The sequence below is a fragment of the Oryza sativa genome, chromosome 7 (genome assembly GCF_034140825.1).
Source record: "Oryza sativa Japonica Group chromosome 7, ASM3414082v1".
Lineage (NCBI taxonomy): Eukaryota > Viridiplantae > Streptophyta > Magnoliopsida > Poales > Poaceae > Oryza > Oryza sativa.
The window spans coordinates 28,901,840-28,917,444 of NC_089041.1; the positions used below are offsets into that span (position 1 = coordinate 28,901,840).

At 44.5% G+C, this 15,605-nt stretch overlaps 3 protein-coding genes across 3 annotated transcripts; all 3 read left to right on the plus strand.

Moving 5' to 3' along the window:
* Window positions 1-1,311: 1,311 nt before the first annotated feature.
* Window positions 1,312-3,201, plus strand: LOC4344277 (peroxidase 2-like). Its single transcript, NM_001403249.1, has 4 exons — window positions 1,312-1,595; window positions 2,043-2,234; window positions 2,337-2,502; window positions 2,587-3,201. The coding sequence occupies exons 1-4, from the start codon at window positions 1,398-1,400 to the stop codon at window positions 2,976-2,978; spliced, it is 948 nt and encodes a 315-aa protein (NP_001390178.1). The 5' UTR covers window positions 1,312-1,397; the 3' UTR covers window positions 2,979-3,201.
* A 2,366-nt stretch (window positions 3,202-5,567) lies between these two features.
* Window positions 5,568-7,168, plus strand: PRX112 (Peroxidase 2). The gene is made up of 4 exons (NM_001403266.1): window positions 5,568-5,851; window positions 5,948-6,124; window positions 6,211-6,376; window positions 6,491-7,168. Exons 1-4 carry the CDS (start codon window positions 5,636-5,638, stop codon window positions 6,883-6,885), a joined length of 954 nt encoding a protein of 317 aa, NP_001390195.1. The 5' UTR covers window positions 5,568-5,635; the 3' UTR covers window positions 6,886-7,168.
* Window positions 7,169-10,198: 3,030 nt separating this feature from the next.
* LOC124849265 (uncharacterized) lies at window positions 10,199-11,857 on the plus strand. Its single transcript, NM_001403267.1, has 4 exons — window positions 10,199-10,500; window positions 10,616-10,792; window positions 10,900-11,065; window positions 11,153-11,857. Exons 1-4 carry the CDS (start codon window positions 10,291-10,293, stop codon window positions 11,542-11,544), a joined length of 945 nt encoding a protein of 314 aa, NP_001390196.1. The 5' UTR covers window positions 10,199-10,290; the 3' UTR covers window positions 11,545-11,857.
* The last annotated feature ends 3,748 nt before the right edge of the window (window positions 11,858-15,605 follow it).

Sequence of the window (15,605 nt, forward strand, 5' to 3'; positions counted from 1 at the left end):
ACCCTCTCCTCTGTTCGTTCTCCTGTTTATATCAGTCTCAACACCTCATGACAGCTGTCGGAACAGCACAACTCACGCACGCCATCGCGCAGGATGGACTTAGTTACTTGACCCACTCTGGCCCGACAACACGCACACTGGGCTTCTTATGACGACGCCCCCAGCCCAGGATAGGCGCCTCCTCCCTGTCGCCCTGTAGCGCGTCATCTGCCTTGCCGTCCATCTTCAGTTCTTCAGATTCTTCAGACTTATCGTCAGCCCTCCCTCTTGGAGCCTGAGTCCTTCCAAGGCTTGGCCTGACACTGCACAGCGCCTGTCATTAATTATATCTGCAGTTATTAAGCTCCCCAGGCATGTGTATGTCCTAGCTCGCCTAGTTGACTCGAAATAACTTCGACTTAGAGTGACTTAATCCTTATCCTTCCAGATGATGCAAAGAACCAGTTGAAGATTTGCATGACCTTCTTTGATGCTCCCATCTGCAAAAATCACAGTCGATGTCCAAAATCAATCAATTAAAACCCATAGTTATTGTTGACTGGAACACGTACAGCTGTAAAAAAATATATTAGAGAATTAATTAGATCGAATGCTCCAAACTGGAAATCTAGCAGCATGGGCATTTGCCAATTTCAAATTTTCAATTTGCATTCCGTGTCATGTAATTGCCTGATGTGAGTTTTGCCTAGATTTGAGGCTGATATCTAGCAAGGAACCTCGGAAAATTGCAATCTAGTACTCCCAACGTTCCAGAATATAATAAGTTTTAGAGTTGGATACGGTTATTAAGAAAGTAGGTAGAAGTGAATAGTAGAGGGTTTTGATGGGTTGGGAAGAGAACATTGGTAGATAAGTTGTTATATTTTAGAACAAATTCTGAGAACTAAAAGTTGTTATATTTTAGGACGGAGGGAATATCAATTATATGAGCCATGCTCATAACAGAAAAAAAACACTATACATATTGACATGCACATTTGCTTCACGGTCAAGACTTGAGGCACACACGAAAGGCAGCCGACATATCGAATACTGCAAAATACTATAGCTTATATATATATATATATATATATGCTAATCCGTCTATCGTGCATTACAGACAAATTATCTGTCATGCAAGTTGAAGAAGCAATCATAGATATATCGTATATATTTTTCAGATGTTCATTTGACTCCATGCACAACACTCCACAGAATGCAGAATTCTACGATTCTATATCTGCTATCAAAATAGCACGAAATGGCCATGTGGCCAAAAACGACATTACGATATGGAGGGCTATATATATCTGCATGCGACGCAGGCATTGCATTGCATCGCATCGCATTGCATCTGCAAGAGTAGTAGTAGTGGTGCTCTGGTAGTCTACTGCTGCTTGATCGATCGATCGATCGCCATGGCTTCTTCTCTTTCAGTGGCCGTGCTCCTGTGCCTCGCCGCCGCCGCGGCGGCGCAGCTGTCGCCGACGTTCTACGACACGTCGTGCCCCAGGGCGCTGGCCACCATCAAGAGCGCCGTGACGGCCGCCGTGAACAACGAGCCTCGCATGGGGGCGTCACTGCTCAGGCTGCACTTCCATGACTGCTTTGTCCAAGCAAGTCCCTGATCTCATCGATCTCATGGCTAACTTTAGCTGCAGTAATTAATAAATCTATGTTCAGTTTTCGTTTTGCGTCTGATTGCACTGTGTTCAGAATTAGCTAAGTTATGTGACACTGTCAATTCAGTTGGACTGACAGAATTACTAACGTCAAAAGGCTAGCTTTGGACTCGTCACTGACACTGATACGAGATTCCATTTCCAAGCTTAGCTTTGACCATCTCTAGTTTGACTCAAGTAAAAAGAGAGAGTAGGAGTTGATAACAATTGACTATTAGTACTCGTAACAATTATTATTATTATTATTATTATTATTATTATTATTATTATTATTATTATTATTATTATTATTATTATTATTATTATTATTATTATTATTATTATTATTATTTTATTTTGCAACTAGGACTGACAAAGTAGTAGTAACTGTCAATTTATCAGGGGTGCGATGCGTCCGTACTGCTGGCGGACACGGCCACGTTCACCGGCGAGCAGAATGCTCTTCCTAACAAGAATTCTCTCAGAGGCTTCAACGTCGTCGACAGCATCAAGACGCAGCTCGAGGGCATCTGCAGCCAGACCGTCTCCTGCGCCGACATCCTCGCCGTCGCCGCCCGCGACTCCGTCGTCGCAGTAAGCTAGATCATCATCCTCGCCGCCGCACCGGCCGCTTGTGCGACATGAAACTCACGACGATTAATTAAGGAATTAATTAATTTCTTCTTGTGGTTGCAGCTGGGAGGGCCGTCATGGACGGTTGGTCTCGGGAGGAGGGACTCAACCACGGCGAGCATGGACAGCGCTAACAACGACCTGCCTCCTCCTTTCTTCGACCTCGAGAACCTCATCAAGGCGTTCGGCGACAAGGGTTTCAGTGTCACCGACATGGTTGCTCTCTCAGGTAAACTGATCAATCGATCGGTTTCTGAATTTTCTGAAGTCATAGCTCACTCTACATCGCGATATGACATGATGGATGATGCAGGTGCGCACACGATCGGGCAGGCGCAGTGCACCAACTTCAGGGGAAGGATCTACAACGAGACCAACATCGACGCCGGCTACGCGGCGTCGCTCAGGGCCAACTGCCCGCCGACGGCCGGCACCGGCGACAGCAACCTGGCGGCGCTGGACACGACGACGCCCTACTCCTTCGACAACGCCTACTACAGCAACCTGCTGTCCAACAAGGGGCTCCTGCACTCCGACCAGGTGCTCTTCAACGGCAACAGCACGGACAACACGGTCAGGAACTTCGCCTCCAACAGGGCGGCGTTCAGCAGCGCCTTCTCGTCGGCCATGGTGAAGATGGCCAACCTCGGACCACTCACCGGGAGCCAGGGACAGATCAGGCTTAGCTGCTCCAAAGTGAACTAATAATTAAGTAAAGAATCAAACTGGATACAAAAGCAAACACAAATTTGGGAATAAGGCTGGGCCATATATGTCACAGTAGTAGTATTTTACTAGTCTGAAATGTTTGCTAAGAGTGTTTTCTCTGATCAGCACAAAGTGTTTGAAACAGATCAGGAAGCCCATGTTATGTACCGATCAGTATGGTTTTGAAGTTATCAAGGAATGCATGAATGATAATCTCTAACTGTCCCTTGCTTCAATATGTTTGGCTGCTAGGGGCATTTTAGTTTGATGCCCTCAATCTTAATGACATTCGGATGGCCCTTTCTTCGGCCATCCTGGCCAAAAAATAATTAAAAAAAGGTTTAACGCCTATCAAAATACTAATAGTCACAAATGAAGACACATGATAGAAATAGCACAATTTTCAATGTACAAGGTGTATACATATTACACTGCACCATCCTAGGAAAATATACAGTGAAAACCACCTATTTGATGAAAACTATCGTATAAAAGTCTTTAAGAAAATCACATATCTAGATAAGATGATATTAAAGAACCATATAAAATTGCACGACCAAATTCAACTTCGTTCATGAGATATAAAATTATCAAATGTCTATGAAAAAACATAATTCCTATTTTTTTGTCTTGTTCTTCACTACTTTTCATTCATACAACTCATAAATAAAGTCGAGTTTGGTCTTGCAATATTGTACAAAACCTCCGTTTTTTAATAGATAACGCCGGTGGCTTTTTATCACACGTTTGAGCATTCGCCTTTATTTTAAAAAAATTATGTTATTATAATTTATTTTGTTGTGAGTTGTTTTATCACTCAAATTACTTTAAGCATGATTTATATATTATACATTTGCATAAAATTTTTGAATAATACGAATGGTCAAATATGTGTTCAAAAGTTAACGGCGTCATCTATTAAAAAGGAGTATAATTCTCAAATATCATCTTATCTATATGTGTCAATTTTTTTTAGATTTTCTTGATAATTTTTATGATGTTACTTACATAGTTTTTACCGTTGTGATTTTCACCGTATATTTATCCATAAACCAGAGCCGTTGTGCCTAAGCATATAGGTCAAACTAGAGATGATCCAGAATAAAGCCTAGACAGTTGAGGCAACAACTGGTGGTCATTTTCCTTGGACTGGGAGAGCAAAATGGTTGCATAACGGTCAGAGCAAGATAGAATTGTATTTGGACAAATGCGGACCTTTTGTACGTAATCAGTCATGATCATGATGGACCTACATGTTGATGTCCAGCTAGCTACACGAAAATGACGTGCCATTATATAGCTGCTGTTATATATTACTCTATTAATTACTCCATAATTAATCATACTCGCCTACTAGCATGGCTCTTTCCGATCCAGAGCTTATTTAATTTGTCTGTTCTAGCTCATCCATGATATAATATGTAGTATACTATAAGTAACCAAAATGTATCACCAAACATACCTAGATTAGCAATTTAGTGTATCAAGGAAAATTTAGCACGTCTCTGTGCCTTCAGTCTTCAGTATCATGAGATACCAAATTTACACTAAAATTTGATATTTCTTGATATCTATTAGGGACGAAAATTTCTCGTCTCGAATATTAAAAAATTTGGTACCTCTCAAAAACTATAAAATTTCTTGTCTTCAATATCACCATATTTAGCGATTAATCAACTTTTTTTAATCATCCGCATATTACACTCGACGATGATTTTTTTAAAAAAATCTTGTGGGACTTTGTTTATGTTTTGTTGCAATTTTTTATGTTCTACTTATCCAATATAAACCTTGTCACTATTTGTGTATAACTGCAAGTGTTGGAAGTTATATTTTAAGTTAATGTCAAGTTATGGCTTTCAATTGAAAAACAACACTAATATATTCTGATTTTGTTGTTGTATACATTTAAATCTCAAAAGAAGGCCATAATATTGTAAGATGTGCACATATATATTCATGAACGCCAAATTTCCGTATAATTCTGACTAACAATCATATTTCGTCTTTCACAGTACTGATTGTATGTATTATATAGTGCTATGTGTGCGTGTGCGTCTTCTGATGAGCCTAGAAAGGCAACTTGCCAAGGGGATTGAGCCATAATTTGCGGGATGCATGTATAATGTATTCCAGCTTATCATGCCATGGCGCACCAGGAAGAAAAATCTGCCGTCCGACGCATGCCGCCTGTTTATCTTGACCAACAACAGCACAATGGGCTAATTAATCAGCAACCATTCCGAATCATACATATATCATATTCATGCTGCAAATATTGTATACGTCCGGAGAGAGATGTATCGAACAGGCCCTACACTGAATGAGTGATATACAGAGTTGGTGTTGGATGTAGCAATTTAAGTCTGACGCTATCACAACTGCCGGATGGGGGCATGTATGCAGATGACGAAACTTCTATTGTTCAGGTTGAACGTCTTGTACGTACGCTTGTATGCCAATGTGGACAAGTTGGACTTGGTGGTCACAAAGTTTGGATGTTTATATCCCTACAAGAGTGGCATGCTCGTGGCAGCGTACAAAATCTCTGGCTATAAATATGCATGCAATGCAGCAATCTCTTGCAAGCCACAACGGCCAAGCAGAAAGTGCAATTAGCCTGCAGGCAGCTAATCAGTAGTAGCTTGCTAGCCATGGCTTCTGCAACTAATTCTTCACTTAGCTTAATGCTGCTGGTGGCTGCAGCTATGGCGTCAGTGGCATCGGCGCAGCTCTCGGCGACGTTCTATGACACGTCGTGCCCCAATGCGTTGTCCACCATCAAGAGCGTCATAACAGCCGCCGTGAACAGCGAGGCTCGCATGGGGGCGTCGCTGCTCAGGCTGCACTTCCACGACTGCTTCGTCCAAGCAAGTTTCACACAACCAATTGTACTAATTTTCATGAAATTATAGTATATTTCGGACGAGAAAATAACAGAGAACATATATCTAAAATCACTGCAGGGGTGCGACGCGTCAGTTCTGCTGTCCGGGCAGGAGCAGAATGCTGGCCCGAACGTGGGGTCGCTGAGGGGATTCAGCGTCATCGACAACGCCAAGGCGCGGGTGGAGGCCATCTGCAACCAGACCGTCTCCTGCGCCGACATCCTCGCCGTCGCCGCCCGTGACTCCGTCGTCGCGGTAAGAATGTCACAGCCCTTCGATCGCCCGTGACTTTCTTTCTGTTGTTCTTTCACTGATAGAGCTAGCTCCCTCTTGGTTCGCAGCTGGGAGGGCCATCATGGACGGTTCTGTTGGGGAGAAGGGACTCCACCACTGCAAGCGAGGCCTTGGCAAATACCGACCTCCCTGCCCCTTCCTCTAGCCTCGCAGAACTTATCGGCAATTTCTCCAGAAAGGGACTCGACGCAACCGACATGGTTGCTCTCTCAGGTAATCCGATATGGAGTATTATATACGAGTATATATATAGATAGATTAGGATACCATGTATATATGTGTTGCAGATTTTCTGATAAGATGAGAGCGCGATTAATTATTTCGCAGGAGCACACACGATCGGGCAGGCGCAGTGCCAGAATTTCAGGGACAGGATCTACAACGAGACCAACATCGATTCCGCCTTCGCGACGCAACGCCAGGCCAACTGCCCACGGCCGACGGGCAGCGGCGACAGCAACCTGGCGCCGCTGGACACGACGACGCCCAACGCCTTCGACAACGCCTACTACAGCAACCTGCTGTCCAACAAGGGGCTCCTGCACTCCGACCAGGTGCTCTTCAACGGCGGCAGCGCGGACAACACGGTCAGGAACTTCGCGTCCAACGCGGCGGCGTTCAGCAGCGCCTTCACGACGGCCATGGTGAAGATGGGGAACATCTCGCCGCTGACCGGGACGCAGGGGCAGATCAGGCTCAGCTGCTCCAAGGTGAACTCCTAATTAAGGAGTAGTATGACGGGATGCGTTCGTTGCTGGAAGCAAATCGTGTCGACGACGACATAAACGGGCCACACCACATATACCCATATATGTAGTATAACCACAAGTATAGGTACGGTGGTGTTGTACTAGTACACGTAAAGTATATGGCAGCCAGCTCGCTCTAGCAATCCATCAAGTGTATGGAGCAGAGCAGCCATGGCATTAGCACCTAGTATACCAAAATAAAAGCTCCTCATGCGAAGGCATGCATGGAGGATTAATGAACTGTTACCTTCACACACATGTCCGTTCACAACTTCTCCAGACTTTTACGGTACATCAAGCTCCGTTTTTTCAAGTAAACAACACTAGATTATGTTTTTTCATTAGATAGAGAAAAAATAAATACAACCTGCCCCTAGGAGCGAAAAAAAGAAGAAGAAAAAGCCCGTCTTTACAAATTATATACTGATAGGTAATAACTCTCTAAGTCATTTTGTTCCTGCCATAGTCCAAGTCTTCTTCCTCTATTTTTGCTAGGAGGGTTATTGTCGTGGTCTCCTTGTTAGAAATTTTGTTGGTTCCTCTCCTTCCGTATCTTCTAGACGACAAGGAGAATTAGGGAGCGCAATCCCCGCTTTGGCATAAATGTCGTGTTTGGCACACACATTGATAGGGGTGGCTAACAAGCCGACTCGGCTCGACTCGTAAAAACTCATTAAGTTAATGAGCTAGCTTGGCTCGACTCGTTAACATAACGAGTTAAAAATGGAACTCGACTCGACTCATTAAAAAGTCCGAGTTGACTCATTAAACGTGTTACACCAAAAAACATGGTTTGAAATTCATATGCAATATAATTTGTGATTCTATGACAAAAATTATGATTGGCGTGCTATGTATCATGGCTCATAAGATTGTACTACAATGTATAATTATGAGTATATGACTTTTACACCTGTAAAATATGAACAATTAACTTCTATCTTAGTGTATCATGAGCTCAACGAGCTAATCGAGTAACTCACGAGCTAGCTCGAGTTGGCTCGTTAAGTAAACGAGTAAAAGTTCAAACTCATTAACTACTCGAGTTAAGTCGAGCCGAGCCGAGTTTTACACAAGTTGAGCTAGCTCGTAAGTTCGATTTTTTTTCCACCCCTGCACATCGAGCTCTGTTTCGCTATTGATGTTGGTTGACACGGTGAACTTTGACTCTTTGAGTATCAATTATCAAACGGTGTACTCCTACCGTCTTACGTGCCATTGCCATCCCGCGCGGCCGCACCGTCCCAAACTCCCACCGACGCAAGCAAGCGCCGCCCTTCCGCTTGGGCCGTTTTACGCCCGAATGGTCCGAGACCTACCTATTGGGCCTTTGGACCGTGTGACGCCACATTTCGCTCGCAGTGTCTGTCAGACCAGGGATGGTGGCCCGTGGGCGCTGAGCAGGCCGGCCTTTCATTTAGTTCGTGTCACCTGTAGGCGGCTAGGCCGGAGGGAAACTAACGTACACTTTTGTTGTTATTTATAACTTTATCGACTATAAATTTTGATAAGCAACAAATCAAACATGCCATAATCAATTAGGCAAAATTCAGTAATTTACCTTAGCAAAATTTAGTAATGGAAAAATTAGGAAAAACTAAAGTTATATTCCCTCCTCCTCAAAAAGAATACAATTTTAGATTTTAAATTTATTCCAACATATAACGTACTCTATAGTATTGCTTTTTCGTCCAACCACCACTCATTCACCCATATATTACTAACCTAGCTACTCCACCATTCCCAACTGTCCCTCATTTGATGAGTGGTCGAGTATTTTTCCTATACTATACTAGTTTGTCTTTTAAATATTACAATTGTATTTTTCTTTTTTAGAATTGAGGTAGTAAATTTGTAAACAAAGTGAACAGGCCACCAACCTACTAGGTGGACCACTGTACACGATAATATTATTTGTGCTATTGTGTTTATTTTAATCTAAGTTGCAAATCAAGAGAGTATTTTATTTCATTCAAAAAGGAATAATTTGTGAAACACTCAGCAACTGTATAATATTAGCCGTGAAACTCGGTTAACCATAATTTTTTTTCAAAGGAACTATACGATAATTTAATTATTTTACTATCCGCATTTTATGGCTTAAGAAACAAGAGTAACATACGGCACATGCAACAACCACCATTCTAGCTAGAGCTAGAAATGTCGGCCCAACTTGTGATAGCTAATTACGTTCGAATGGAAAATCATATCACCAACATGCATGGTTTAATCATGGCAACGCTGATGCGAAAGCTCTCGCAGATCTATTATTTTTTCCCTGGAGATTGATCGAAAATGATGGCACAACGGTATGTAATGCTATAACAGCATATATTGTCTTGTAACACACCGTTTGCACTTAAATTAGACAATTAGTCCGAACGTACATAAGAAGATGAATTGCGATAGACCATTCTAGCTCGTCACGAGCTGAATAGTTCTCGCACTATTATACCCGAGATCAATTAGCAGAGTATTAATAAGGTAAAGTTATTTTCATAAACTCTGTACGACGATAGTGCATACATACCAATCTTTAACAAAGGGACAAATTATCGACGGCATTTGTATGTTCATGTGCTATTCTATGGCACGGGTGCTCTTTTTTTTTGGCTTAAGCAACGCGTGATTAATGGTTAACAGATTAAGGTCAAGCGAAATGGACCGAACTGACCCTACATTGCATGAATAATGCAGAGGTGATGATGTTGGCCGTAGGCCGTACGTAGAAACTTATGTTGGACACACATGTAAGTACTAGTAGTCTAGTAGCACTAATAAAGTTAACTAATAAATTATATATGATGTCACTTTAAAAAATACAGATTCAAATTCGATATATTGAAGTTGAACAAATTAAATTCTAGCTAGTTAGTATGCACACATTCACACTCATATTTGTTTTTGTGTTGTAATTTATAGAAGTTAAAATTCAACTTGCAATTTGTTAGTAAAAACATAACTATTTAGATGACTAGAAACATATCCTTCTGTTGTAATGTGCCAGGCTCATATAAGTAGAAATATGCTATTAGAAAATTAGAGATAGTACTCTGTGCGTGGTGGGAGGAGGGATGAAAAAATGACGAGTTCGATTTTAAGGTAGTAGAGATATGTACAAAGCAATAGGATATTCCTATTGAGATTAAAATACATTCCCCTGCCCAGCTCCCCTCGTATGATTAATGTACCTGCATATTTCGTCTCATCTCGGCACCAATCGATGGCGTCAAGCCTGTAGCTAAGCTAGCTATATAAGATGCAGCGTGGCACCAGCCTCTCTTGCAAGCCACGGCCAGCGAAAAAGCTTAAAAAAAACTGCAGTTATTTAGGTAGGATTAAGCATACGCGCACGGCGCATCATATCGCTCACTCTGCATGGCTTCGGCTTCTTCTGTCAGCTTAATGCTGCTCGTGGCTGCAGCTATGGCCTCAGCCGCCTCGGCGCAGCTGTCGGCGACGTTCTACGACACGTCGTGCCCAAACGCATTGTCCACCATCAAGAGCGCAGTGACGGCCGCCGTGAACAGCGAGCCCCGAATGGGAGCCTCGCTGGTCAGGCTGCACTTCCACGACTGCTTCGTCCAAGCAAGTTTTGATCACCTAATCTAATCAGCTGTACAAGTAGTTCTCCTTAGACTGTACTTTGAGACAAGGAAATTAATAACAGAGGATGTATCTATGGACTTCACTGATGATGCAGGGCTGTGACGCGTCTGTTCTGCTGTCCGGCCAGGAGCAGAATGCAGGCCCGAACGCTGGGTCACTTCGGGGATTCAACGTCGTCGACAACATCAAGACGCAGGTCGAGGCCATCTGCAGCCAGACCGTCTCCTGCGCCGACATCCTCGCCGTCGCCGCCCGTGACTCCGTCGTCGCGGTAAGATCACGGATGAGATTACTACATGATGCATATATTTCTTGTAGACTGTAGTAGTACGTACTCCTAATCGCTCTTGGTTTGGTTTGGAATCCTTATATTTGCAGCTCGGAGGGCCGTCGTGGACGGTTCTATTGGGAAGAAGGGACTCCACCACTGCGAACGAAAGCCAAGCAAATACCGACCTCCCTGCCCCTTCCTCTAGCCTCGCTGAACTTATCGGCAATTTCTCCAGAAAGGGACTCGACGTAACCGACATGGTTGCTCTCTCAGGTACATATATATGTACACAGATTATATCAGTGATTGATTCTCTTACAAATTTTCTGATAAGAATCATAATACGATGAGAACTTGCAGGCGCACACACGATCGGGCAGGCGCAGTGCCAGAACTTCAGGGACAGGCTCTACAACGAGACAAACATCGACTCCAGCTTCGCGACGGCGCTCAAGGCCAACTGCCCACGGCCGACGGGCAGCGGCGACAGCAACCTGGCGCCGCTGGACACGACGACGCCCAACGCCTTCGACAGCGCCTACTACACCAACCTGCTGTCCAACAAGGGCCTCCTGCACTCCGACCAGGTGCTCTTCAACGGCGGCAGCACGGACAACACGGTCAGGAACTTCTCCTCCAACACGGCGGCGTTCAACAGCGCCTTCACGGCGGCCATGGTGAAGATGGGGAACATCTCGCCCTTGACTGGAACCCAGGGGCAGATCAGGCTCAACTGCTCCAAGGTTAACTAGCCGGTGATGACGAGTACGTGATGGTCTCAGGGAATAAAGCTAGGCCCCGACATTGCTGCCAATAGCGTGCAGCTAGCTGTGGCCATCTCATCACTTTCATGGTTCAATGGTTTCATCAGCAAGTGCACGGAACAGACTAGAGAGTGTAGGTGTATGCATGTGTGATGTCATGTAACGAGTTGCCATGCAAAGGCATGAGGATTACGGACCTCTCTTTCGTCGTAATCCTAGCAGCTACAGATTTCAACTGTCGTGTTAACCAAGTGAAGTGCTAGTTTCGAATGTATTGGCCCCTCTCTGCTCTTCTCTGCTCTGGCGATCTGGCCTCTGCGATGGTTTCTTCTGGGGAATAAGTTCATCTAAGTTCCCTTAACTTGTCAACGAATCCGATTTTTATCCTTCAACCACAAAACCAGATACAATTGGTCCCTCAACTATCAAAACCGGTGCATATTATGTCCCTCGGCGGTTTCGATAGTGGTTTTGGCTGACGTGGCGCCTACGTGGCTAATTTTGACTCGGTCTTGATCTGACGTGGCACTGATGTGGCGCTTACGTGGCAATTCGATCCGGAAAATAATAAACCCCGTGGGACCCACATGTCAGTTTCACACACAATAATAATAATAATGGTGGGACCCACGCGGACCCCACATGTCAGTCTAATTAACCCCTCCTCTTCTGCTTCCTCTCTCTCCTCCTCCCCTCTCTTCGTCTCTCTCTTGCGCTGGGTCATTCTGATTCTCCTCTTCCCCATCTTCTCTGTCTTCATCTCTCTCCCCTCTCCTCTCTCTCTTCTCTCCGGTTCACGGGCGGCGGGGAGAGGACGGTGTCCGGCTGGGAGAAGGGGCGCGGCGCGGCGGCTAGTGGGAGGGAAACTAGCGGATAGAAGGGAACCAGCCCGGTGGCGGAGGCAGCGCCGCCGCGGCCGTGGCTGCGGACGACGTCGACGTCGACCTCGGCATCCTCGGCGGCGGGATGAACGTGTCCCGCCGACCGGCCGACACACGCGCGCATCCTCGGAGGTGGCTGTCCACGTGGGCGGGTGAGGGGGCCACCTCGCCGGCGGGAGAGGGGAGAGGCGGCCGGCTGCGAAGACGACCCTAGTGATGATGACGACCGTGCGGCGCGCGGCGGAGGCCGATCCCGTGAGCAGGAAGCTCTTCGTCCACGGCCTCGGCTGGGGCACCAGAGCCGACGACCTCCGCTCCGCGTTTATATGCCTAATCATACAAAGGTAGAAGAAATAGCGACTAGTACTAGCTGACTGGAGTATATTTTGCTTCGTCATCATCATTTGCTTGTGTTATGACGGGGTTGATGAATGAATAAATGATCATTGTTTTGGGCAAGAAAACACCGTTCCGGCCGGACTGACGAGGAACCCATATCGATCCGCTCGCCGCGGCCCATGGAAACCCAACAGGAGATGGCAACGCTACCTTCCGCCGTCGGCGACTACTAATGGTGGGTGATGCTCGAGCACATTGATGAACTCGAGGTCGACGACGAGGACTCCAACTACAACTCCTGCTCCGCCGCTGCCGACGACACCGCCAATCCCGTGAGTCCATGACGACCTCGCTCACCTCCAACGGCCACGTCGTAAGAGTCTACTTCCGCCTCAAAGCGCCCCCGGCGACGTCACACCTATGCCTCTGGCAATCACTCTTCTCCATTTCCGCCGCCGTCGTCGTCGCCGGCCGCATCCCCTAGTGCAAGAGAGAGATGAAGAGAGGAGAGAATGAGAGAGAGGAAGCAGAAGAGGAGGGGTGAGTAGACTGACATGTGGGGCAGCGTGGGTTCCACCATTATTATTATTTTTTTTTGTGTGTGAAACTGACATGTGGGTCCCATGGGGTTTATTATTTTCCCGGGTCAGATTGCCACGTAAGCGCCACGTCATACCACGTCAGATCGAGACCGAGTCAAAATTAGCCACGCAGGCGCCACGTCAGCCAAAACCGCCATCGAAACCGCCGAGGGACCTAATATGCACCGGTTTTGATAGTTAAGGGACCCGTTGTATCTGGTTTTGCGGTTGAAAGACGAAAATCGGATTCGTTGATAAGTTAAGGGACCTTAGATGAACTTAAGAAGTCCGCCTGGAGAGCTGAAATGGGCTGCACCTTTTAGTGTCCCCGTGATGTGGCCCAACTACGCCTAGTTAATGGGCTACTGGTCTGGAAAGTGGATTGTAGTCCGCTTGTGTACGCTGGAATAAGTTCACTTTGCGTCCCGCATCTTTGATGGCAAGTTTGAAAATTCGTTGCTGAACCGCAATATCAAGTATAGCCTGTCCCCGAACTCGTAAAACCGTGTTAACTTTCGTTCTAATATAGTATGGCTCCTGATTTCGTCCGATGTGGCGCTTTGACTCTGGTCAGTTGTGCTGAGTTAGCGTGGGACCCATGCTAGCCCGTGTGTTAGTAACTAACTCTTTCCTCCTCTCTCCCGCTCTCTCCTCTCTTCCCAATCCCCAACCAGGAAGCAGGTCGCAAGCAGCGTGGATAAGGTTGGCAGCCGACGTCCAGCGGGTGTGTGGGGAGAAGGGCGGCCAAGCCCGATGCGATGCAAGGAGCCATGTCCAATTTGAGAATGTAATTCGAACTCAATGTTAAGAGGACAGATCCCCGGCTGTGTTCGGGAGGAGGGGTTGGGAACCCCTCCTCTCCGGCAGGTATAACGAAACAATCATTAGTGTATAACTAATTAAGTATTAATTTAAAAATTTTAAAAAATAAATTAATATGATTTTTTTAAAAAAAACCTTCCTGTAGAAAACTTTTGAAAAGAACGTATCGTTTAGTAGTTTGAAAAGCGTGCATATGAAAAAAAGAGGAAAATGAGTTGAAAAAAAAAGGGAATAAGTGGACTTATTCCTGTGTACGCCTTAAATCGCCATGTGCATGTGTATAGCAGGGTTGTATGGCGTCCAAAAAAACACGCACACGGATAGTTTTGTTCGGTTTGGCATAACAATTTATAGCATGTTGACTGTTGACCTCATCCTGTCAGTCGCTCGGTTCATCATTTCAACTGCTTGTGCATCACCCAAATAATTCGACTGGCTAAGGTTTATCAGAAAATGTGTGTTCGTCTATTTTTTCTGGTAGAAGATTTACTTCGGAAATAGTTGTGGTCCAAATACTGTCCAAACTCTTTTCCAAACGAGTGAGAAGAGAAATGGTGGCCAAATGGAAGATGATCACGTACACCAAAAAATAGTAATCTTATAGATATATCATCAACTAGTAGTGCACAAGCTCCCACGTTAATTAAAAATTTTGATCAATTTATTGTCTACATGCCCAATTAATTAATGTTTGAATCCTAATACATGCATGGAAGATAAAATTAGAACCAGATAATAAAAGCAATGATGTACTCACTCCTTCCCATGTTTATCCATCATATAATGGAATTTAAAATTTCTTAAATCGATCATCATATAACCGCATGGACACAGATTTTATCAAAATACAATTAATACAGCATGAAAGAATGTGTACATGCTAAGATGTAATTGACATGGTGTTTTAATCGATACATACATTATGGGAGAATGTGTGCATGGTGTTTTGATTAATGTGATTTAAATTATACTTGGTCCTCGTGCATAAACATATATGATGATCAATTTAGGAATGAGGAAGTATTTAGTTTGTGTGTTTATATGAGCGTTTGCACGACTGTACTATGTTTTTAAAAAATACTGTTACCTTTCTACTCCCTACATTCTCCCATGATGTATTAATTGTATTCTGATAAAATTCGTGTCCATGCAGTTATATGATGATCAACTTGAAAAATTTTGGATTCCATTATATGATGATTAAATTGGGAAAGAGAGAGTATTAGCTTTTTCAAATAAATATAGGGGGGGGTGGTTCAGCAATTAAAATGGGGCTAACCTACCTGTAAACTCTAAACAGAAATCTGTGCCTAAAGTGAAAACCACTTATGTCGGACAGGTATAGAAACTAAAAGATAATTAAAATTGTCAACATCGGTTTATCCAGCCAAGAGGAACTAGAATGCAAAATTACTTTACAGCAATG

Coding starts and splice junctions, on each gene's coding strand:
- LOC4344277 (NM_001403249.1), top strand. CDS start 1,398: ATGGCTTCTTCTCTTTCAGTGGCCGTGCTCCTGTGCCTCGCCGCCGCC. Junction 2,235..2,336: donor CCCGCGACTCCGTCGTCGCA/GTAAGCTAGATC, acceptor TTGTGGTTGCAG/CTGGGAGGGCCGTCATGGAC. Junction 2,503..2,586: donor CGACATGGTTGCTCTCTCAG/GTAAACTGATCA, acceptor TGGATGATGCAG/GTGCGCACACGATCGGGCAG.
- PRX112 (NM_001403266.1), top strand. CDS start 5,636: ATGGCTTCTGCAACTAATTCTTCACTTAGCTTAATGCTGCTGGTGGCT. Junction 6,125..6,210: donor CCCGTGACTCCGTCGTCGCG/GTAAGAATGTCA, acceptor CTTGGTTCGCAG/CTGGGAGGGCCATCATGGAC. Junction 6,377..6,490: donor CGACATGGTTGCTCTCTCAG/GTAATCCGATAT, acceptor ATTATTTCGCAG/GAGCACACACGATCGGGCAG.
- LOC124849265 (NM_001403267.1), top strand. CDS start 10,291: ATGGCTTCGGCTTCTTCTGTCAGCTTAATGCTGCTCGTGGCTGCAGCT. Junction 10,501..10,615: donor TCCACGACTGCTTCGTCCAA/GCAAGTTTTGAT, acceptor CTGATGATGCAG/GGCTGTGACGCGTCTGTTCT. Junction 11,066..11,152: donor CGACATGGTTGCTCTCTCAG/GTACATATATAT, acceptor GAGAACTTGCAG/GCGCACACACGATCGGGCAG.